Source organism: Zalophus californianus, chromosome 6, assembly GCF_009762305.2.
Source record: "Zalophus californianus isolate mZalCal1 chromosome 6, mZalCal1.pri.v2, whole genome shotgun sequence".
Lineage (NCBI taxonomy): Eukaryota > Metazoa > Chordata > Mammalia > Carnivora > Otariidae > Zalophus > Zalophus californianus.
Window position 1 is genome coordinate 85,309,451 of NC_045600.1, and position 23,547 is coordinate 85,332,997.

At 39.5% G+C, this 23,547-nt stretch overlaps 1 protein-coding gene across 3 annotated transcripts in view; it reads right to left on the minus strand.

Annotated features, from left to right (window-relative positions):
• TP53BP1 (tumor protein p53 binding protein 1) overlaps window positions 1-23,547 on the minus strand; it is a 95,827-nt gene that overhangs the window by 64,357 nt on the left and 7,923 nt on the right. For all 3 annotated transcript variants that reach the window (XR_003515876.1, XM_027571738.1, XM_027571737.1), the window contains exons 2-5: window positions 7,648-7,837; window positions 6,885-7,069; window positions 6,586-6,679; window positions 6,258-6,342 (exon numbers count right to left, since the gene is read on the minus strand). Coding sequence is in view for 2 of the 3 variants with exons in the window: in XM_027571738.1 (XP_027427539.1) it covers window positions 6,258-6,342; window positions 6,586-6,679; window positions 6,885-7,069; window positions 7,648-7,654 (371 nt within the window). In the remaining variant the exon portion in view is untranslated. The remainder of the gene's footprint in view (window positions 1-6,257; window positions 6,343-6,585; window positions 6,680-6,884; window positions 7,070-7,647; window positions 7,838-23,547) is intronic.

Genomic DNA, 23,547 nt, shown 5'->3' on the forward strand with positions numbered 1-23,547 from the left:
TAATGTTTCATACAAAGACTACTAAGCATAACTATAATGAGCATAAAGAGGTAAAAACATAAATTTGCAAAGCTGGGGACCATGATCCAAGGAAAAGGGACTAAGTAAAGATTTTCACAAAAATAAAACAGAACATTACCTATAACCAGGAAGACCATTACATAACCTTGGGAAATATAGGGAAAGAAAGTCCAAGAGCAAACATGACAAAATGTAGAAGAGCAATGAAACACAACACAAACCACATACTTTGGCTCTTCCTCAGTCTCTTTTGGGGGTTTTGCTTCATGTCCCTCCCTGACCTCTAAATGCTGGTAGGCTCAGTGAGTCCTTGGAGCTCTTCTCCACCTTTACTCACCTCCTTAATGATCTTATCCAGACTCAGCTTTGAATATCATCCACATACTTATGACTCTGCAATTTAAACCTCCAGTTAGGCCTTCCCCCTGAGCTCCATCCAGATTTGCCAACAATTGCCTCCAACTGTCCAGTGAAAAGAGAGCTCAACATCAATACATCTAAACCTGACCTTCTCTTGCACTCTTGTTCATCTCCTCTAGCAGCAACTCCATTCTTCTAGTGCTGAAACCAAAAATGTGGTATCATTGTTACCTCCCTTTCCCTCATACTCCATATCCAATCAAAAAACCCAGAATCTCACCAATCCTGATCCACTTCTACTTTGGTCTAGCCAAAGGCATATGTTGCCTAAATTATTTCAGAGGGCGCCTGGGTGGCACAGCTGGTCGAGCGTCCAACTCTTGGTTCTGGCTCAGGTCATGATCACAGGGTCACAGGGTCAAGCCCCTCTCCAGGCTCCAAGTTCAGTGTGGAGTCGGCTTGGGGTTCTCTCTCCCTCTCCCCCTCCCACTCGTGTGCGTGCACTCTCACTCTCTAAAATAAATAAATCTTTTAAAATAAATAAATACAGTAGTCTCCTAGTTGGTCTTCCTGCCTCTACCCTTGCTCCCCCTTCAGTATATTCTCCTCTTTAATTTTAGTTAAATGGCTACTTTTAGTTTTTATCTCCAACTTTAACAAGGCATAATCAACAAATAAAAATTGTACACTCTTCAGTCTATTCTTAATCCAGCAGCCAGAGTGATCCTATTAAAATCTTTTTTTTTTAAGATTTTATTTATTTGAGAGAGAGAGAATGAGAGACAGAGAGCATGAGAGGGAGGACGGTCAGAGGGAGAAGCAGACTTCCTGCTGAGCAGGGAGCCCGATGCGGGACTCGATCCCGGGACTCCGGGATCATGACCTGAGCCGAAGGCAGTCGCTTAACCAACTGAGCCACCCAGGCGCCCCAAAATCTTAAGTCAGATGATGCCATTCCTCTGTTCAAAACCCTTAAATGCCTTCCTATCTCACTAAGAGGAACAGCTGAATTCCTTACCCTGTCCTGTAAGGCCTTACATATTCTGGTTCCCCCTTTACTTCTTTGACCTCTTCTCCCACTTCTCTCCATCACTCTACTCCAGCCACACTAACCTCCTTGCCATTTCTCAAATATTCCAGACACACTCCTACCTGAGGGCCTTTGCACGTGTGTTTATGCATGGGCTGCACTTATCCCAGGTAACAGCAGACCTCACTTAAGAACTTTTAATCAAAAGTCACATCAGTGAAGCATTCCCAAAGTCGTCACCCTATCTAAACTCGGAGCTCCCTTGACATTTCCTATGCCCTTCTCTGCTGTATTTTTCTCTTCAGCCCTTATCAGTATCTAACATACCATTTACTTATTTATTATGTATTGCTATATCTCATACAAGAATGTAAGCTATATTAAGGTCTGATTTTTATTTCTTCTGATCCTTTTCATCTCCAAAATTCAACAGTGCTTGGTATATAGGAAATACCCAATAAATATTTGTAGTATATTAGATGAATCTGAAAAGGCCTCAAATAAATCAGATCACAGACAAAAAAAATAGTACTAAAGTTAAATTTTTTCCTACTGTCTAAAACTGATGGAAAAGAAAACAAAGGTTTAAGTACATTATTTAGAAATACAAAAGTAGCCAATAAAAGAACTAAAATAATTATTATAAAAAATTGGGAGTGTTTTGAGTTAAATCTTCATCTTTCATTATGGAATTCAATTGTCTTAATTTGACAAAACAAGAAATGGCAGTATAATGGTGTTAGCTTTACAATAGCATTGAGTGCTAGGAAGATACCCTCTCAAAGAAGTTAAAACACACTTAAACAGGTTGCCTCTGTGAAAGGGGACCAAGGATGGAAAAGGACCCTGCTTTTCATTATAAGCTCTTTTGCTTTTTATTTTTTTATTTTTATTTTATTTAAGTAGGCTCCACACCCAGCATGGAACACAGCATGGGGCCTGAACTCATGACCCTGAGATCCTGAGATGGAGACCTGAGTTGAAATCAAGGTCAGTCACTTAACCGACTGAGCTACACAGATGCCCCATTAGCTCTTTTTTAAATAAATTATTTATATTACTCTGTTAAAAATATTTGACAGGTCTCATCAAAATTAAAAACCTGTTCTGTGAAAAACTCTCTGAAGAGGATGAAAAGACAAGCTATCAAGTGAGAGAAAATATTTGCAAACCACATATCCTACGAAGGGACTAATATCTAGAATATATAAAGAACTCTCAAAATACGATTTTTAAAAATCCAATTAGAAAATGGACAGAAGATATGAACAGACATTTTCTTGAAAAGGATGTACAGATGGCAAATAAGCACATGGAAAGATGTTCAATGTTATTTGCCACTAGGGAAATGAAAATTAAAATGAGATTATCACTACACACTCATCAGAATGGCCATAATAAAAAATAGTGACACCACCAAATACTGGTGAGAATGAAGAGAGACTGGATCCTTACACCGCTAGTTAAACCATAAAATGATACAGCCACTTTAGAAAACAGTTTGGCAGTTTCTTAAAAAAACAAAACATGCAACTGCCCACCTGGCCATTTATCCCAGATATGAAGACTTATGTTCACACAAAAACTAGCACGCAAATGTTCAGAGCAGCTTTATTTGTAATAACCAAAAACCAGATCAACCCAGATTTCCTTCAACAGGTAAATGGTTAGACTGTGGTATATCCATACCATGGAACACTACTCAGCAATAAAAAGGAATGCAACAATTTGGACAGATCTTCCAGGAGTTATGTGGATCGAAAAAAGATTATTCCAAAAGGTTACATAATGTATGGTCCCATTTATATAACATTTTGAAATGACAAAATATCACAAACGAAGGACAGTCTTAATTAATGATCACCAGGGATTCACTAATGGTTATAAAAGGATAGCACTAGGAATCCTTGTAGTGCTGGAACCATTCAGTATGTTGCCCCTAGTAGTAAGGGGCAACATAGTCTAGTTACACAAGTAACTAGACTTTATAAAAATTCACACACACGAATACAAGTGAAACTAGGGAAACCTGAATACATTCAGAGGATTTTATCACTGACATCCTGGTTATGATTTTATACTATTTTATACTATTGTTTTTCAAAACATTACCACTTGGGAAACTGGGCAAAGTTTACAAAGGATCTCTATTATTTCTTAAAACTGCATGTGAGTCTATAATCATCTCAATTTTTTAGAATGTTTAACAGGGAGGGGCGCCTGGCTGGCTCAGTTGGTGGAGCATGCAACTCGATCTTGGGGTTGTGAGTTCGAGCCCCACACCAGGTGCAGAAATTACTTAAAAATAAAATCTTTAAAAAAATAAGATGTGGGCGGCTGGGTGGCTCAGTTGGTTAAGCGACTGCCTTCAGCTCAGGTTATGATCCTGGAGTCCCGGGATCGAGTCCCACATCGGGGTCCCTGCTCAGCAAGGGGTCTGCTTCTCCCTCTGACCCTCTTCCCTCTTGTGCTCTCTCATTCTCTCTCTCAAATAAATAAATAAAATCTTTAAAAAAAATAAAAAATAAAATCAATAAAAATCAATAAAAAATAAGATGTTTAACAGGGAAATAAGACAATCTGTAGTTCTTTAGTATATTTTAGGATGCTCCATGTTTAGGATCATCGGCTTACATCAACTGAACACTAGATATGAGAGGAAGATTTTTTTGGAATTTTATGTAGAAAAGTTCACAAGCAGCTTTTTTCAAAATACTTGCATTAATGAATAAAGACAACATTAAATAAAATCAACATACATGTGTTCTGGAGAGCTTTCATTCTCTTGAAATCAAGTCCAAATCCTTTCTAGATTCATGGCCTTTGCACTTTCAATTCCCTGTCTGGAAAGCTCCTCCTCCCACATGGCACACTTCTCCCCAGCCCCGCAACTATGGCTAACAAATTCACATTTATAGTTTAGATCACATTCCTTAGAGACGCTTACCCCTATCACACAGATTAGGTTATATATTTTTCCTCCTTCTTTGCAATGATCACAATTGTAACTACATAGCTACTTATGTAATGATTTAACCTCTCCCTATTAAATTATAAGCTCCATGATGGCAAAGCCCCTTTAAAACACCTGCCACAGTGCCTACACACTTATTGAATGTAAGCATTCGAGGTGCCTTGTTTGTTTATTTGTTTTTTAGAGAAAGGGCAACACATTGATACAAAAGGGGAAAAGGAGCATGGGACTCCTCTAACAACACTGCTTCATTTACAATAAGGGGTATGCACACTTCCTGTCCCCCCTGGTTCAAACCAACAGGACACAAACACATAAGCAAAGCACATGTTCCTAAAGAAGTACCATAAACTTAAATGCCTATAGAAAGCAAAACAAGGGGGCGCCTGAGTGGCTCAGTGGTTAGGCATCTGCCTTCGGCTCAGGTCATGATCCCAGGGTCCTGGGATCGAGCCCCACATCGGGCTCCCTACTCAGCGGGAAGCCTGCTTCTCCCTCTCCCACTCCCCCTGCTTGTGTCCCCTCTCTTGCTGTGTCTCTCTCTGTCAAATAAATACACAAAATCTTTAAAAAAAAAAAAAAAAGGCAACACAAGCTAACAAATGAGTGAAGTGGCTAAGAAGAAAAGCAAAAGCACTACAATAAATGATGAATACTTGGCTTTATATTAGTGTCCATGTACAAGAGTCAATAGTGAATTATAGGGTCTATGACAGACCATAGCAGTCATGCCCATCTAAGCAGAGGTTAGCTGCTACTAACAGTTCCAGCCAATTATTAGCAATAATACAATAGCTGTATTACCTCTGGACTAGTAATGCCAGAAGCTGAAAATCCAAGTTCATGTAAAATTTCCCCATTTTAAAATTCTATCAATTAACTTAAATATATCTTACAACCAAGTGTGGGCCAAACAGAACCCACCTGCAGGCCAAAATAAGCCCACCAATTTGTAGTTTTTCTGAAGTATCCAACTGATGATTTGGGAGAAAAAATTTATGTGCAAACAGAGTATTAAATAGAATGCAAAAAAAAAAGGACTTTTTTTTTGGATAAAACCATACTCTTTCACCACCTCAACCTGACATTCTCCTCTCTGACTGCTGCCTTTTCTACTATGCCACCATAAGACCCGTGAACTTGTCTAAGTTCGCTTTTGATCTTAGATTTTAGGCAGAAGACTAAGAAGCAGTGAATAGTAAAAAAGAAAGAGAAGGCACTTGAGTCAGGAGGGTTCAAAGCTCAGCTGTCACTTACAAGCAACGTATGCTATAGCAAGTTATTTAACTTTTCACCCATCAGTTTTCCCCCTCTATGTAATGGAAATAATATAATGTCTTCACAGGATAGCTGCTTTAAGGATGAAATTAAATGGGACTATATGTCAAACATCCAATCTAGTGCCTAACAGAGGATAAACTCAATAAATGGACAATGTAAAACTACACATAAGACAAAGCAAAAATTCAACACTGTTTTAGGGTATGAATTAAACATTCTGGGTCTAAAACTGGTAAGGTAATTTAGTTGGTAGATAGAAAGCATGCCAAACAGTTTTGATGATACGTATCTAAATATTTTTTGATGATTTATTTCCTACTAATTAAGTCATATCTATGCTAAGAATGCTTATTTTGTTTTACCTGCACAAGATCACAATTTGAATAATACAGGTGTAAAAAATGTTATTACCTTCAAAAAAGAGATCCTAGCTATCAGTACTAATGTACTAGTTAATACAATTTTCAAATCCCACTTTCTAATTCACAAAAATAAGATTAATCCTTTTATCCTTGGGATGAGGTAATAGGGACAAATAAAAGAACTGATCCATTAATAAATTTATATAAATTCCTGCCAACACTAGTATACCTGCTTGTCCTGTTTGGCTGAGGTAACTGTTCAATGACCTGACTGATGGAACTACATGAGTCCAAATGAGAAGAATCCATAGGTTCTGAAAAAAATAACTGGGTATTAGTATAAAAGGCATTTACCACCAAACTTCAATACAAGTTCAGAAATGTAGACAATACCAATCTAATCAGCTACATTAAAAAATCAACTTTTTGAGTGCCTACTATGCACCAGATATTGGGCTAAACCTCCTTATGTACATTTACCAAACCACATGTTTAGATCCACCCAGCTCCAACAAGAGCACTCTTGCAAAAGGGACCAATAGCTTTAAACACCTCACCTGCAGCTTTGTTTTCTTTCAGATGCTCATTGAACCCACTATTACTATCTCCTTGTTCTTCTCCAGCTGTTTGTTCAGGATTGGACACAACATCCTAGAAAATATACATATTTAATATCCCCACTATATACGAAATAATCCAAAATGAGGCATACTTTTTGTGAATGTGTTGATTTCATTTTTCCAACCAATTTTAATCCAAAAGATAGTGATCGCCTAAGTACTTATGTTTGCGGATTGGTCCTGATTAGATGAAAAATAATTTTTCCTCAGTCATTTCCAAACAAGGTATCACTCACCAACACAGGGTTCTCTTTGTGTGTCTGCAGATTAGGAAGGTGTCGGGATAGCATACTGAAGTGAGAACCAGAATCATCTTCTAGAACCTGGCTTTCAGGCTGAGAATCTTCAATTATCAGGCAAGGAGTGTCTTGCTGAGAGAAATCTGAATCCAACTGACTTCCAGTAGGGTCCATCTGCTCCCCTGGAATGAAATAACAAAAGATCAGTTCGGTGTAACCTACTAGCCTTCCTCACGCACTTTGAGCTTAAATAATGGGGCGGAAGTGCAAGAGCTAGGGAAAGGGACCAGTCTAGGGCTCCAATTAGATTATATTTATAATCGCTGCAAGCACTTTCCTATCATACCTCCCAAGGCCTGATTCCCTCGTTATTTACTATCAGCCTACCAATCCTTCTCTCCCTCTTCTTTTCCATCACCTTCCCCGTAGACACCCTTTCCTCTCCTTCCTCACCTCTTCTCTCCCCGCCTCTTTTTCCATCCCCCACAACTCTCCCTACGTCCTTCTGGCGCCTCTATGGCCCCCCAAAAGGCTGCTTTGTAATCTCTGTTCGCCAGAACACCCACAACCCTTTACGTTTCCTCAAGACCACCCAGCCTTCCCAGCTACTGCTTCCCCACCCCCTCCTCAGGGCCCTCCAACCCTTTCCCCGTCACCGCCGCCATGCTTGCCACCCCGCCCCCTCCGGTCAGCCATCCCTTCAGACCCGAAACCCAAGCCTTCAGAGCTCACTGAACCCCCACTTTTCTACAAACAGTACCAGGCATCCCGGCGGGAGATCACTCGCGCTGGAGCTAGAGGTCCCTGCACACTCCCCAGCTCCCTCCAGCTCGATCTCCAGGTCGCCGCTGTAGCCACCGCCGCCGCCGGCCGCGAACTCCCCCTTTTCCCGTCGCGTCACGCAGTATCGGCTCGCCCATTCGCTGCGGCTCCCCGCCACTCAAGAAACCCTGTGGATGATTGGTGATTGGGGCAGAGTGCCCCGCCCCACGTAAGAAAAAGGAACACCGCGGCGTGTTTCCATGGCAGCATGGACGTTGCAGGCCCTCCCCCTAGTACAGCCAGAGAATGACAGTATCCTTGAACCGAAGGGACCTTGAGAGGGCGTGAAATATATTCCCCTGCCTCTAGGACAATTGTTTGTACTACTCAGACATAAGAGAAAAGACCTGTTTTCTACCGTTCCAGCACCTGGAGACCTCATCTCTCACCGTCTTCCATAGAAAAGGAGAGGGTTCCCCCGCTTTCTAATAAAAAGGCAAAGAGGATCCAGGATGCCTAGTACTTCAGAGCTGTTCAAAGTGAAGAAAGCGAGGATGCTTTGGGTTTTACCTGTGTCCATCAGGATTCCTTTATGTGGGCCTCTAACTGAATTCAAGGGCCTCACATTAAGTCTCCCCAGTTTGGGGTTTGTTTTTTTCCTTTACATTGTCTGAGGGGCCAATAAAGCTTCCCCCCCCCCATTGCCCTTTCCAGTATGGAATACAGTTCGAGCTTCACATTTGCTCATCATTGTCCTATCTTTACATGAACTTGAAACCCAAGGAGACGATAGCCCCAGACATTTTTTTTGCACTTCCCCTTGAGAGAATTGAGCACAGTGATTCTCAGACTCCATGGTGAAGAGAACAGCTGCCACCCCTTTAACTAGATGACCTCAAAGATCCCTCCAAACCTTGAGAGTTTATGAACCTAAGTATGATACCAGGGTCTTACAGAGGGTGTGGCAGCTGTGACTTGTATTAATTAACTAGACACCATGAAGAGTATGTGTTTTGTTTTATTTAAGTGGTAGTTAGATCTGGAAAGGAATTCTAGCCAGAGAGGCTGTCAATAGGGAAAGCGCCTAACACACTGCCAAGCATATACATAGTAGGCATTCAATAGGAGGTAGTTCTTTCTCTGTACCCCAGGCTCAGAATGACTTAGGTACCATGATCCTCCAATCCTGTCCATGCCCAATTTAGCACTTCATATAGGCTAAGAGGAAGTAGAGCTTCCTATAAACCTTCCTATAAACCAGTCTTCTCCCTGCTGTTATAAATTACAGTGATCACATTTTTTAAGCCAACAAGCAAAGCATGTCATGTGAGTATACTTAACTTACAGAAACAAAAGGACAGAATGTTTGAAATGAAACTGTCCTGAAAAATCTAGAATCTATTGTTGCTGTAATAGATTTAGGACACAGACGTAATTAGGGTCCCCGGAATGTTTTACTAGTGGAACAAAAATGCAATAGAACACACTGAGACACATCCCACTTCTTAATCTTGAAATCATTTATAATTGACTCCTCCTTTCCTCCACTCCTAATGCTGCAGAAGACCAGTGACCAAATAAATTTAATTCTAAAAGGACCAGGGCAGGTCAATATTAACAACACTAGGTAGACTAAGTGAATTCATCTGCTCACTTGTGAGGTTTCAACCAACCAGTTCCTGTTGCGGGCAAATCTTGACCTCGATTCCCATAAAAATACCCCAAAAGTCACTATATTTTTGCTCTTTTCTGCTCTGCTATTGCATTTCCCCTCCCCAAGCAAGACATAAATAAACAGACCCTCTTGATTATTTGAAAAGCAACCTTATGTGTTTGTTAAAACTCACAAAACTGTGCACTAAAAAAGCGTAAACTGAACCGCAATAAACATGACTAAAAATAAAATAAATAAATAAGCCTGAGCCATTCCCATTACTAAATAAAACTGTGAAGAAAAACTGTGAGGGGTGCCTGGGTGGCTCAGTGGGTTCACCTCCAACTTTTTATTTCAGCTCAGGTCATGATCTCAGGGTTGTGAGACCTATCCCCACTTTGGGGCTCCGCACTGGGCCTGGAGCCTGCTTAAGCCACCACTACTTAAGCCTGCTTAAGATTCTCTCTCTGCCCTTTCACTCCCCTCACCCCCGTGCAAGCATGCGTGTGCTCTCTCTGTCAAAAAAAAAAACACAAAAAACTGTGAATTCCTTGGTAGCCAGTGTAACAATTAAATTAATCATTAAATTACCCAGAAAGATTAGAAAATGCAAGCAGGATGGTTACCCGCTGAGACTGTGACTGATTGTGGTTAGGTGAGCCAAAGACCTTCGTTGACTCTAAGGCTGCAAAAGGCCATCAGCTGGGCTACCTACCTGCAGGTACTTCTTTACCTATGCCACCTCAGACAGAGAGAAATCTAATTTACCTCTAAAGACAAGAAAATCCCATCAGACCTTATGTTAACTCACTTTAAAGTTTAATAAACCTCATTTTCAGAGATTTTTCTTTCAAGCATCTAATCTAAATCCTTTATTCTAGAGCTTAAAGCCATTTCCTCTCACATTGTCTTTAATTGGTAATTTTAAAACTTGGATAAATTTTCATAAGCCTGGAATCATCTCATCTGGTTCAGTTATCCTATAATTTATTTCAATCAATCAAACAATAAATATAAGTGCTATATACTTAGTTTGTTAGTCTTTTTCTGAGATCTTATTACATACTTCTCTAAGCAAAAGAACCCCAGATGGTTTAATCCTACCTCACAGACACTATTCACCAACCTTTAAATTTGCTTCTGGAAACTCAGTTAGGCGTTTAGTGGCAGAGAACTTTACTGAAGATATGACAAGTACTGAATTTAATAAAAAACTATTACATATCCCTTTTAAGCTGCAATATTAAAGTATTACATTTTTTTAAAGATTTTATTTATTTATTTGACAGAGAGAGAGAGACAGCGAGAGAGGGAACACAAGCAGGTGGAGTGGGAGAGGGAGAAGCAGGCTTCCCGCAGAGCAGGGAGCCCGATGCGGGGCTCGATCCCAATACCCTGGGATCATGATCTGAGCCAAAGGCAGACACTTAATGACTGAGCCACCCAGGCGCCCCTAAAGTATTACATTTTGACTTATATTTAACATATAGTTGATTCTGACCTCTAGGATGTCTTCTGTTGCACTTGGACCTATACAATCATGTCCAGGCATATACCAATGATATAATTAACTAATAACATGTATTACATTTTTACTATGTGGCAGGTATTGTGCTCTGTTTTCCATTCATTCTCCCACCTGAAAGCTTCATACTCTCTGACGGTTACAGATGAGGACACTAAAGCTTAGAGAGATGAAATAATTTGCATAATGTCTTAGAGCTAGCAAGAGTCAGAATTTGAACACAGTCCCTAGTGTTCTAGGAATTCATAATAATTAAAATAATATGAAGAAAACAGAGGAGAAATTGAAAAGTTGTCAAATCCACATCCTTATGAAGCAGTTAAGCCAACAAAGAGGTGATGATATAATTAAAATGTGAAAGCAAATTGCTTAAGGTACTCAATACTTGCCTATGATACTATATTAACTTCTAACACAAGACTGACAGACTTGGTACCTGCAACCCCAGCAGTGGAAGCAAGCCCACTGGTCTGTATCTTATCTCTATATAACTGCCTCCTGTTCATTTTAAGTAAACTTTTTATTTTGAAAAAAATTTCAGAGCAACAGAAAACTTGCAAAAATTATAACAAAAAATAGTAAAATGATCTCTCATAAACCTTGGCACCTAGATTCACACACTGTTAACATTTTGCCATAATACTCCTACTCAATTATTTTTTACTGTGGTAAAATATATATAACATGACATTTACTGTTTTAGCCATTTTTAAGGGTATGGTTCAGTGGAATTAAGTACATTCACATTGTTTGTTTATTAAAGATTTTATTTATTCATTTGTCAGAGAGAGAGAAAGAGCGAGCGAGCACAAGCAGGGGGAGCAGAAGGAGAAGCAGGGAGCCCGATGTGGGACTCAACCCCAGGACCCTCGAATCATGACCTGACACTTAATGGACTGAGCCACCCAGGCATCCCAGTACATTCACATTGTTATGCAACCATCACCACCATCCATCCCCAGAATTTTTTCATCTTCCCAAACTAAAACTCTGTACCCATTAAATACCTACTCCCCCATCCACCCTCCCACCAGCCCCTGGCAACCATCATGCTACTTTCCATCTCTATGAATTTGACAACTCTAGGTACCTCATATAAATGGAATCATACAATATTTGTCCTTTTGTGTCTGGCTTATTTCATTTAGCATAAAGTCCTCAAGATTCATTCATATTGTAATTTTAAAAGCATGTGTCAGAATTTCCTTCCCTTTTAAGGCTGAATAATTTTATATATACTATACTAACATAATATTATATAAAATACTAATATAGTCTATATACTATACTAATATAAGTATTAGCATTTTCTGCCTTCTATCTTGTCAAATTTAATCTGAAGAGTTTAACTCCACTAGGAACCACTTACTTGAAAACAGAAACAGAAAGTTGTGGTATGGGGTTGGGGGTGTGGGGGGAGGAGTGGAGTCCTTGTCTATCTGAATACTGATGGAGCTCTGCCATCCTTCCCCTGGTTTATTCCTCTTTTCCCAAAAGTACTCAAATATACATGTCCCGGTAGCATCTCCTCTCCATTTTACGTCTCCATCAAGCTCCCAGGCTTTCTGTTTTCCTTCCCTCCAAACTCTGCTCTCTCCATACCATAACTCTGTAATCCTTTGCAATCTGACTTCAGCCTCCATAAACCTAGTACCTAGCACAATTCCAAGCACAAAGCAGTTACTCTAAAAAAGTTTGTTAATAACCGATTCTGACAATTTCTTGTCATATCACCTCATTAGCTTTGACCTTTACAGTGTAGGATGATGTTGCTGATTCCCTCTTTCAAATTCTCATTCTGTGATTCCAGGCTCTCCTCCCTCTCAACTTTCCTTCCAATCCGTAACTCCCTGGAATCTGGTACTACAGGATGAGAATTTAGAGTGGTACCAACCTGCCACAACATGGATGGAACTTAAAAACATTCTGCTAAGTGAAATAAGCCAGACATAAAAAGACAAATATTGTATGATTCCACTCGCATGATGTACCTAGAGTAGGCAAACTCGTAGAAATTGAAAGTAGAATAGTAGTTTCTGGAAGTTGTGGGAGGAAGGAAAAGGGGAGTTATTGTTTAATGGGTACAGAGTGGCAGTTTGGGAAGATGAAAGAGTTCTGGATGGTTGTGCAAGGTGAATGTACTTAATGCTACTGCACTGTATGCTTAAAAATTTCAAATGAGGGCGCCTGGCTGGCTCAGTTGGGGGAGCGTGCAATTCTTGATCTTGGGGTTGTGAGTTCCAGCCCCACATCGGGTGTAGAGATTACTTAAAAAAAAATAAAATCTTTTGGGGCGCCTGGGTGGCTCAGTCGTTAAGCATCTGCCTTAGGCTCAGGTCGTGATCCCAGGGTCCTGGGATCGAGCCCCGCATGGAGCCCCACATGGAGCCCCACATGGAGCCCCACATGGAGCCCCACATGGAGCCCCACATGGAGCCCTGCATCGGGCTCCCTGCTCCGTGGGAAGCCTGCTTCTCCCTCTCCCACTCCCCCTGCTTGTGTTCCTGCTCTCTCTGTCTCTGTCAAATAAACAAATAAATAAAAATTAAAAAAATAAAATCTTTTAGTAAATCTTTTTAAAAAATGTTTAAAATGGTAATGTTTATATTATATGTATTGTACTACAATTTTAATTAAAAGTTTTTTTAAGATTTTATTTATTTGTGAGAGAGAGAGAGAGCACAAGCAGGCAGAGGGAGAAGCAGCCTCCCTGCTGAGCAGGGAGCCCGATGATGTTGATGATGCGGGGCTCCATCCCAGGACCCTGGGATCATGACCTGAGGCGACTTAACCGACTATTTTAAAAGTTCCCTATTTTAAAAGCTCTTTAATGAGGGCACCTGGGTGGCTCAGTCAGTTAAGCATCCAACTCTTGATTTTGGCTCAGGTTGTGATGTTGGGGTTGTGGGATGGAGCCCCAAGTCAGCTCTGCCACGGGCATGGAGCCTGCTTGGGATTCTCTCTCTCCCTCTCCCTCTGCCCTGTCCCCACCAACCCCACGCACGTGCATGTGCTCTGTGTCTCTCTCCCTCTGAAAAAAAAAAAGTTTTTTAATGAGACAACACAAAATTTCAGTATTTAAAGATGTACACCTAGGTCATAAAAAATAATAATAACAAAGAAACTATATGATTGCAATAAAAGTCAGGACTAGGGGTTAATTTTAGAAGGGGTAACGGGGTTTTAACTCTTTAAGAGGCAAGTGAGGTGCTTGGAAATGTCCCATTTTTATTACCAGGGGCAATAACAGGTATACAATTTATAATTCATACCTTTTTTATATTTTATTCATTTTTATGTGTCTTATATTTCACAATGAAGATGACTTAAAACAAATAAATGTCATTCATGCTAAAACTAGCAACGGGGGGCCCCTGGGTGGCTCAGTTGGTTAAGCAACTGCCTTCGGCTCAGGTCATGACCCCAGGGTCCTGGGCTGCCTGCTCAGCTGGGAGTCTGCTTCTCCCTTCGACCTCTCCCCTCTCATGCTCTCTCTCTCTCATTCTCAAATAAATAAATAAAATCTTAAAAATGAAACTAGCATCTCCCTAAAATGTATTGAATTATACAAACAGAAAGTAGTATGTTTGCAGTGAAAAAAATTTGGTATTCACCAACCTAACCAAGTGATTCCAGTTAACATCACCAGTAATGGGGTAAAATACCATTATGGGTCACTTGATATGATGCACTGAGAAGGACATAATGTCACTTTAATTGTATTCCTGCCAAAAATTCAATACCTGAATCTGACCCTGAGGAGATATCAGATAAGCCTAAATTGATATATGCTGTACAAATAACTAGCCCATAGTCTTCAAAGAGAGACACAGGAAACAGAGAGAGAGAGAGACATGCCAAGATCAAGAATGACAAAAAAAGATTGAGGAACTGATCCAGATTTCAGCAGATTAAGGAGATAAGACTCGGGCACCTGGGTGGCTCAGTTGGTTAAGCGACTGCTTTCGGCTCAGGTCATGATCCTGGAGTCTCAGAATCCAGTCCCGCATCAGGCTCCCTGCTCAGCAGGGAGTCTGCTTCTCCCTCTGACCCTTCCCCCTCTCATGTGCTCTCTCTCTCTCTCTCTCTCAAATAAATAAATGAATAAAATATTAAAAAAAAAAAACGAGGTAAGACTCAAAACTGTCAAATGCAACTTGTAATCCAGAACCAAACCCTGGACAAGAACTTGGTTTTCCTTCTGCCATAAAGTACTCTAATGGAAGCATGGATGATAGCTGAATAAGGTCTGTAGATCATATAATAGTATTGAATCAATGTTATTTTCCTGATCTTGATGTGAAAGAGAAAAAGAAAGGAAGGAAGGAAGGAAGGAAGGAAGGAAGGAAGGAAGGAAGGAAGGAAGGAAGAAGAAAAGTGAGTGATACTGAGTTAGGAAAGGGTTAAGGTATAGGAAGGGAGAGATAGGGGTCCCCTGACTCCAATCTGAAACTCTTCCTGGCAGGCAGAAGTACTAAGACAGAGAAGGGAATAGACCAGACCACCAGGCCCTGGATGTTAGGGAGTATTGTTCTTCCTCGGCTACAATGTAATCACAGAAAATGACCAGACCTCAAAGGAGTAAATCAGTAAGGGGATTATCAATAGTCCCTGCTCAAACTAAGCCAGCACAAGAATCTCAAGGCCACAAGGTTCCTGGTCAGGTTTTCAATAAAAGACCGGTCCTAAAAACCCTCAGTGGCAACCCATTCGGGACCCCTCTCACTCTAGAGTTTTTTCTTTCCTTTCTGCTCTCACCTTCACTTAATAAACTGAGCACCTGGGTGGCTCAGTCGTTAAGCGTCTGCCTTCGGCTCAGGTCATGATCCTGGAGTCCCGCCATCGAGCCCTGCGTTGGGCTCCCTGCTCTGCGGGGAGCCTGCTTCTCCCTCTCCCACTCCCCCTGCTTGTGTTCCCTCTCTTGCTGTTTCTCTCTGTCAAATAAATAAAATCTTAAAAAATCTTAAATAAACTACACTTCACTTCACCCTTTTCTGTCCACAAGATTCATTCTTCGATTCTATGAGACAAGAACCCTGCAATCCTGCAACAGTACCAAATTATCCAAGACTGGACCTGAGCAGGGGTGGTACTAACCAAAACTACAAGAAAAGTTTACCTGCACCCAACATAGGAATAGGATGAGAGCAAGAAAAGGAATACTCTTAGAGCCTTTGGAAACTTCCAGGAATGAGAGCCAGGATGGTAGTAGATGAGAAAAGTCATCTTGCAGATTAAAACAAAAACGAAAAAAAATTGCTATTCCTGAACTCTTAAGTCCCAATGGGGAGAATGTTCTGAAGCTGAGAAATATAAGAAGAAAATAAAACACTTCGGTGGCCAAGGACACCACGCTGATTCCTATTCACCCATGAGTGGCTGAACCATGAAATGTTTACTCATCCTCTGAGGTAAGTGTGTGTGTATATAAAATCATATACATGGTGCCAATTGTATCCTACGCCCCATATCACTATGCCATATCGCCCTTCATTCCATTCTAGGTCACTTCACCCATCTCCCCTCTGTACTTTTAAAAAAATTATTATTTTTAAATATTTTATTTATTTCAGGGGTGGGGGAGGAGGGTCAGAGGGGGCGGGAGAGGAAGGAGGAAAGAATCTCATGCAGACTGCACTGAGGGTAGAGCCCTGACAGGGGGCTCCATCTCACATCCCTGAGATCATGACCTGAGCTGAAACCAAGAGTCGGATGCTTAACCGACCGAGCCACCCAGGCACCCCTTTAATTATTCTTTTAATTCCAGTATAGTTAACATACAGTGTTAAATTCATTTCAGGTGTACCATATAGTGATTCAACAATTCTGTACATTACTCAGTGCTCATCAAGATGTGTACTCTTAATCGCCTTCACCTATTTCCCCATCCCCCCTCCCACCTCCTCTCTGATAACTGTTTGTTCTCTATAGTTAAGAGTTTGTTTTTGTGGTTTGTCTCTTTTTTTCTGTTATTTCTTAAATTCCACATATGAGTGAAATCATATGGTATTTGTCTTTCTCCAACTGACTTATTTAGCTTAGCATTATACTCTCTCGCTCCATCTATATTGTTGCAAATGGCAAGATTTCATTCTTTTTTATGGCCAGGTAATAGTCCATTGTATATATATGTACTTCTTCTTTATCCATTCATCTATCGATGGACACTTGGGCTGCTTCTATGATTTGGCTATTGTAAATAATGCTGCATTAAACATAGGGGTGCATATATCTTTTCAAATTAGTGTTTCATATTCTTTCGGTAAATACCCAGTAGTGGAATTACTGGATCATATGATAGTTCTATTTTTAGTTCTTTGAGAAACCTCCATATTGTTTTCCACAGTGGCTGTACCAGTTTGTATTCCCACCAACAGGGCATGAGGGTTCCTTTTTCTCCACATCCTCATCAACACTTGTTTCTTGTGTTTTTTATTTTAGTCATTCTGACAGGTGTGAAGTGATATCTCATTGTGGTTTTGATTTGCATTTTCCTGTTGATGAGTGATGTTGAGCATCTTTTCATATGTCTGTTGGCCATCTATATGTCTTTTTTGGAGAAATGTCTGTTCATGACTTCTCCCCATTTTTTAAATTGGATTATTTGTTTTTTTTGGTGTTGAGTTTATAAGTTCTTTTTTTTTAAGATTTTATTTATTTGTCAGAGAGAAAGAGAGAGAGAGTGCACACAAGCAAGGGGAGCAGCAGACAGGGAGAAGCAGGCTCCCCGTGAGTAAGGAGCCTGATGTGGGACTCCATCCCAGGACCCTGGGATCATGACCTGAGCTGAAGGCAGACGCTTAAACAACTGAGCCACCCACATGTCCCGTATAAGTACTTTATATATTCTGGATACTAACCTTCATTTGGATATGTCATTTGCAAATATCTTCTACCATTCAGTAGGTTGCCTTTTTGTTTTGTTCATGGTTTCCTTTCTTGTGCAAAACCTTTTTATTTGGACATAGTCTCAATAGTTTATTTTTGCTTTTGTTTCCCTTGCTTCAGAAGCTAGAAAAATGTTGCTCTGGCCCATGTCAGAGAGATTACTGTCCATGCTCTCCTCTAGGATTTTTATGGTTTCAGGTCTCACATTTAGGTCCTTAATCCATTTTGAGTTTATTTTTGTGTATGGTGTCAGAAAGTGGTCCAGTTTCAATCTTTTGCATGTAGCTGTCCAGTTTTCCCAGCACCATTTATTAAAGAGATTTTTTTCCCATTGCATATTCTTGCCTCCTTTGTCAAAGATTAATTGACCATACAATCATGGTTTTGTTTCTCCTCTGTGCTGTCTTAGATAGGGTTGGATCCCAAAGGCTGATCTAGGCTATGCTAGTGTGCTAGCATAGCACACCAGTGTGCTAACTAGTTAGCAAGAACTACAGTAACACATTTTGGCCCTGTTCACATATAAGCCCATCAATATAGGAAGTCTCATGAACCTGAAGCCAGAAATCCATAGCCCTGACCAGAAATTTCTTTACAAACTCTAGTTCATTTATTAATTTCAAATCAGTTATGTGTAAGACACCATTCTGGCTCCATGGTGGTAGTGGAAGGAGAGCAATGTATAAAGATGATAAAGATATAATTCCCACGGCGTGCCTGGGTGGCTCAGTCGGTAAAATCTGACTCTTGATTTCGGCTCAGGTCATGATCTCAGAGTCATGAGACTGAGCTCTGCCTCAGGCTCCACGTTCAGCAGGGAGTCTGCTTGAGATTCTCTCTCTCCCTCTCCCTCTGCCCCTCCCCATACGCCACACCCTCTCTAAACTAAATAAGTAAATCTTTTTTTTTTTAAAGAGTCCATTCATTTATTTGACACACACAGAAAGAGAGCACAAGCAGGGGGAATGGCAGGCAGAGGGAGAAGGAGAAGCAGGCTCCCCCCCAAGCAGAGAACCCAACATGGGGCTCGATCCCAGGACCTGGGATCATGACCCGAGCTGTAGGCAAATGCCTAACCGACTGAGCAACCCAGGCACCCTAAATCAGTAAATCTTTTTAAAAAATGATATCAGTCCCACATTTAGGAAACTTATAATTTATAGAGAGCATAAGACATGTATACAAATAACTATAATACAAGATACAATAAAAGTGCTGTAGGAGTTCAGAGAGGAAAGAAATCAAAAGTAATAGTTTTAATCATATTTATAATGAATATTTATTGAGCACTTACTATGTTTACCCTTGCTCCTTTTTTGATCTCATCCAGCCTCGTTGCTATAAATGTCATCTGTAGGTTAATGACTCCCAACTTTATATCTTCAGCCCAGACCTCTCTCCCAAATCCCAAACTTATATATCTAACTGCCTATTCAGTATCTCCATTCGGATGTTCAAATGACATCTCAAACTCAATATGCTTAAAATTTACTCATTTTTTCTATTAAACCTGCTCCACTTGCAACCTTCCCCATCTCAGTGATGGGGATGAAACTTCATCCTTCCTGTTGCTTATAACAAAAAGCTTAGAGACATTCTCTTTCTTTTTAATAGAAAAAGAAAATAAATAATCCATGTACTTATCAACAAACTTCAACAATTATCAACAAATATCCAGTCTTGTTTCATCCAATTTCCCACCTCTTTCCCAACTGGTTATTTTTAAGCAAATTCCAGATATCATATAATTTCATCCATAAATACTTGTATTTGTGTGTAAAATACAGAGAACCTGTTAAAAATATCATTAACATATACAAAGAAAATTAACAGTAATTTCTTAATGTTACCAAACATGTAGTGTTCAAATTTCTCCAATTGTCTCTCTCTCATTTTTTTTTGCAATTCCAAAACAAGATTTATACATTGCATTTGGATGATTCTTTTCTTAGCTATCTTTTATTTATTTATTTTTTAAAGATTTTATTTATTTGAGAGAGAATGAGAAAGAAAGTACATGGGGGGGGGAGGGTCAGAGGGAGAAGCATACTCCCTGCCGAGCAGGGAGCCCGATGTGGGACTCGATCCCGGGACTCCAGGATCATGACCTGAGCTGAAGGCAGTCGCTTAACCAACTGAGCCACCCAGGCGCCCTATTTATTTTTTTTTTAAAGATTTTATTTATTTGACAGAGAAAGACACAGCAAGAGAGGGAACACAAGCAGGGTGAGTGGGAGAGGGAGAAGCAGGCTTCCCACGGAGCAGGGAGCCCGATGCGGGGCTCGATCCCAGGACCCTGGGATCATGACCTAAGCCGAAGGCAGACCTTAACGACTGAGCCACCCAGCCGCCCCATTTCCTGAGATTTATATATTTATTGATGAAACATTTGTTTCATCATTTGTTCTGTAAAATTTCCAGCACTGTGGATTTTTTTTATTGCATCCCCATGGTGTCATCTGATGTACTTCTTTATCTTGTCTTATTTCCTATGAATGAACAGTTAGATATAGAGTTGTTATGATTTATGCTCCATTTTTTCTTTTTAGGCAAGAATACTTCGTGAGTGCTATCACTTACTTCCTATTGCATCTTTTTTTAAAATTTAAATTCAATTAGCCAACATATATAGTACATCATTAGTTTCTTCCTATTGCATCTTATCAGGAGACATATAACATCTGGTCGAATGTATTTTTGCTTTGTTATAATTGATAAATAGGCTCAAATGTTACTATCTTTTTACTTGATAGTTTAGCAGTCATTGGTAATCATTACCTAGGTGCATTATTTCACTAAGAGCTGCAAAATAGTGATACTCTATTATAACATTCTGTCATTTATTAGCTGGAATTCTTTTATAAATAAGAATGTTTCCTTCATCAAATATTTGATTACCTAAGGAAAGGCAGAATAAATGCTTGATTCTTTCTTTTGATTTGCTAGTTTTCAAATTAATGACTTGAGGTGCTCTACATAATAGAGAATAGTTCTCCAAATGATAAGAGTCCTTAACATACTCCAAAGATGACCAATGAGGTTTTTTTAAGTCTTTTTTTTTTTTTTAAGATTTTAGTTATTTCACAACGAGATAGAGAGAGCCAGAGAGCACAAGCCAGGGGTATGGCAGAAGGAGAGGAAGAAGCAGGCTCCCTGCTGAGCAAGGAGCCCAACGTGGGGCTCTACCCCAGGATCTTGACCTAAGCCATAGGCAGATGCTTAACTGACTGAGCCACCCAGGTGCCCTTGACCAATGAGATTTTTGTTTTTAGTCTCACTATGAAGTCATGGATTTTAACACATTTAGTATATTCAAGACATTGAAGTTATTGCTCATTTTAAAATGCATATCATCACATTTTTGGACTGTGGAAATACCTTCAGATACGCTCCAGAGTCCTTTTGACATGATTCCAGTGGTCTTTAGTAGCTTTCTTGTTTTCTGTTGTAATAAGATGTTCCAGGTTCATCTTGTTCATTTCCTGCTCCAGATCTGGAATCAGATGCTTCTTTAAGAAGCCTTGGTTCATTTTAGTAGTAAATGACATTTAGAGACCACAATTTGGATGGTTAGAAAGCTTATTGCTAACATTGGATTGGTCATTGTTTTGCCTTTTCCAATTAAATTTTAGGATTTCAGGGATTTTACCCAAGTTCTTGATTTTATATTTGTATCTCTCTTATGATCAACATCTTGGTTCTTGATAACGTTAACATAATTGGTTTTATTCTGTTCTCTCTCTCTGACTCTCTCTCTGTGTATATATATAATCTGTTTCAGAAAAAATAATGAAAATTATTACTAATGAGACAACTAATGAAAAAAGTTTAACATTTCTTTGCAGTTTATTTTTTTTCCTTAGGGTACATCTCATTAAAAATGTACAGTTAAGCCTTATGCTACAACATGGATGAATCTTGAAGACATTATGCTAAGGGAAATAAGCCAATCACAAAAAGACAAATACTGTATGATTCCACTTATATGAGGTACTTATACACCTTATATAATTATCTAGAATAGTCAAAATCATAGAGGCAGAAAGTAGAATGGTGGCTACCAGGATCTGGGGGGAGGAGGAATAAGGAGTTGTTACTTAACAGGTATAGAGTTTCTGTTTTACAAGATAAAAAGAGGAATAGAGATGGATGGTGGTGATGGTTGCATAATATAATGAATGTATTTAGTATCACTGAACCATACACTTAAATTTGGCTATAATGGAAAAAAATTGGCTATAATGGTATATTTTATGTGTATTTTACAATAAAAATTTTTGAAAAAGGTACAGTTAAATTATTGTATTTTAGAGTCATTTGAAATAATTCTACTAATTTAATACGGTGAGGTTAATTTATTTCATTTTGTTTTTTATTTTTAGTGACTATTTGATTTTTTTATTGAGATTAAATACAATGAAATGTACAGCTCTTACTTATATAATGTAATGAGTTTTGATAAATGCACACATCTGTGAAACGTATGTATCAATCAAGATATAAAATATTTTCATCAGAGAGTGGCAACCATACTTTCATGGCAACCATATTCTGATTTCTACCATCATAGATTAGCTTTTCCTGCTTAATAATTTTAATGTAAATGGAATCATCTAGTATGTAGTGTTTTTTTTAAGATTTTATTTATTTATTTGAGAGAGAGAGAGAGCACAAGCAGGGTAAGGAGCAGAGGGAGAAGCAGGCTCCCTGCTGAGCAGGGAACCCGATGAGGAACTTGATCCCAGGACCCTGGGATCATGACCTGAGCTGAAGGCAGACGCTTAACCGACTGAGCCACCCAGGCATCCTAGTATGTAGTCTTTTATATTGAGCTTCTTTCACTCAACCTAGCAGTTTTGAGATTCATCCAAGTCATTGCATGCATCAGTAGTTCATTCTTTTTTACTGCTCAGTAGTATTCTATTGTATATATTTTCCACCATTTTGTTTATCAGTTCTCCTATTGATGGATATTTGAGTTATTTTAAGACCGTTATAAATAAAACTGCTGTCAATATTCGTAAATAGATCTTTCATGAACATATGTGTTCATTTCTCTTGTGTAGATATCTAAGAGTGGAACATCTGGGTCACAGGACAGGTATTTGCTTAACTTTGTAAGAAACTGCCAAACTTGGGGAGCCTGGGTGGCTCAGTTGTTGGGCATCTGCCTTCGGCTCAGGTCATGATCCCAGGGTCCTGGGATCGAGCCCCACGTCGGGCTCCCTGCTCTGCAGGAGGCCTGCTTCTCCCTCTCCCACTCCCCCTGCTTGTATTCCCTCTCTCCGTCTTTCTCTCTCCATCAAATAAATAAATAAAAATCTTTAAAAAAAATCAGAAGGTCTCTGATACGGAAAACAACCTTAGTTTAAAAAAAAAAAGAAACTGCCGAACTTTCCAAAAAGTTGTATAATTTTATGCTCCAACTAACAACATGTGAGAAATTCAGTTGTTCCACATCTCCCTAACATTTGGTATTGTCATGGTAAAGTAGTATCTCATTGTGTTTTTTAGTAAACTTTATGTATCATTTATGTACAATAAAATGTGCCCATTTTAAGGGTAGCATTTTAATGAGTTCAACAAACATGTATGTGTGTTTGTGTGTGTGTAGCCACCACTACAATCAAATATAGAACATTTTCACCACCCCAAAAAGTTCCCTTGAACAGCCATCACAAGTTTTTTTGTGGACACATGTGTTTTCATTTCTCTTCGGTAAATGTCCAGGAGTGGAACTACTAGGTCATAGGATAGGTATTTGTTTAATTTTACAAGAAACTCACAAATAGTTTTCTAAAGTGGTTATCACATTTTATACTACTATTAGC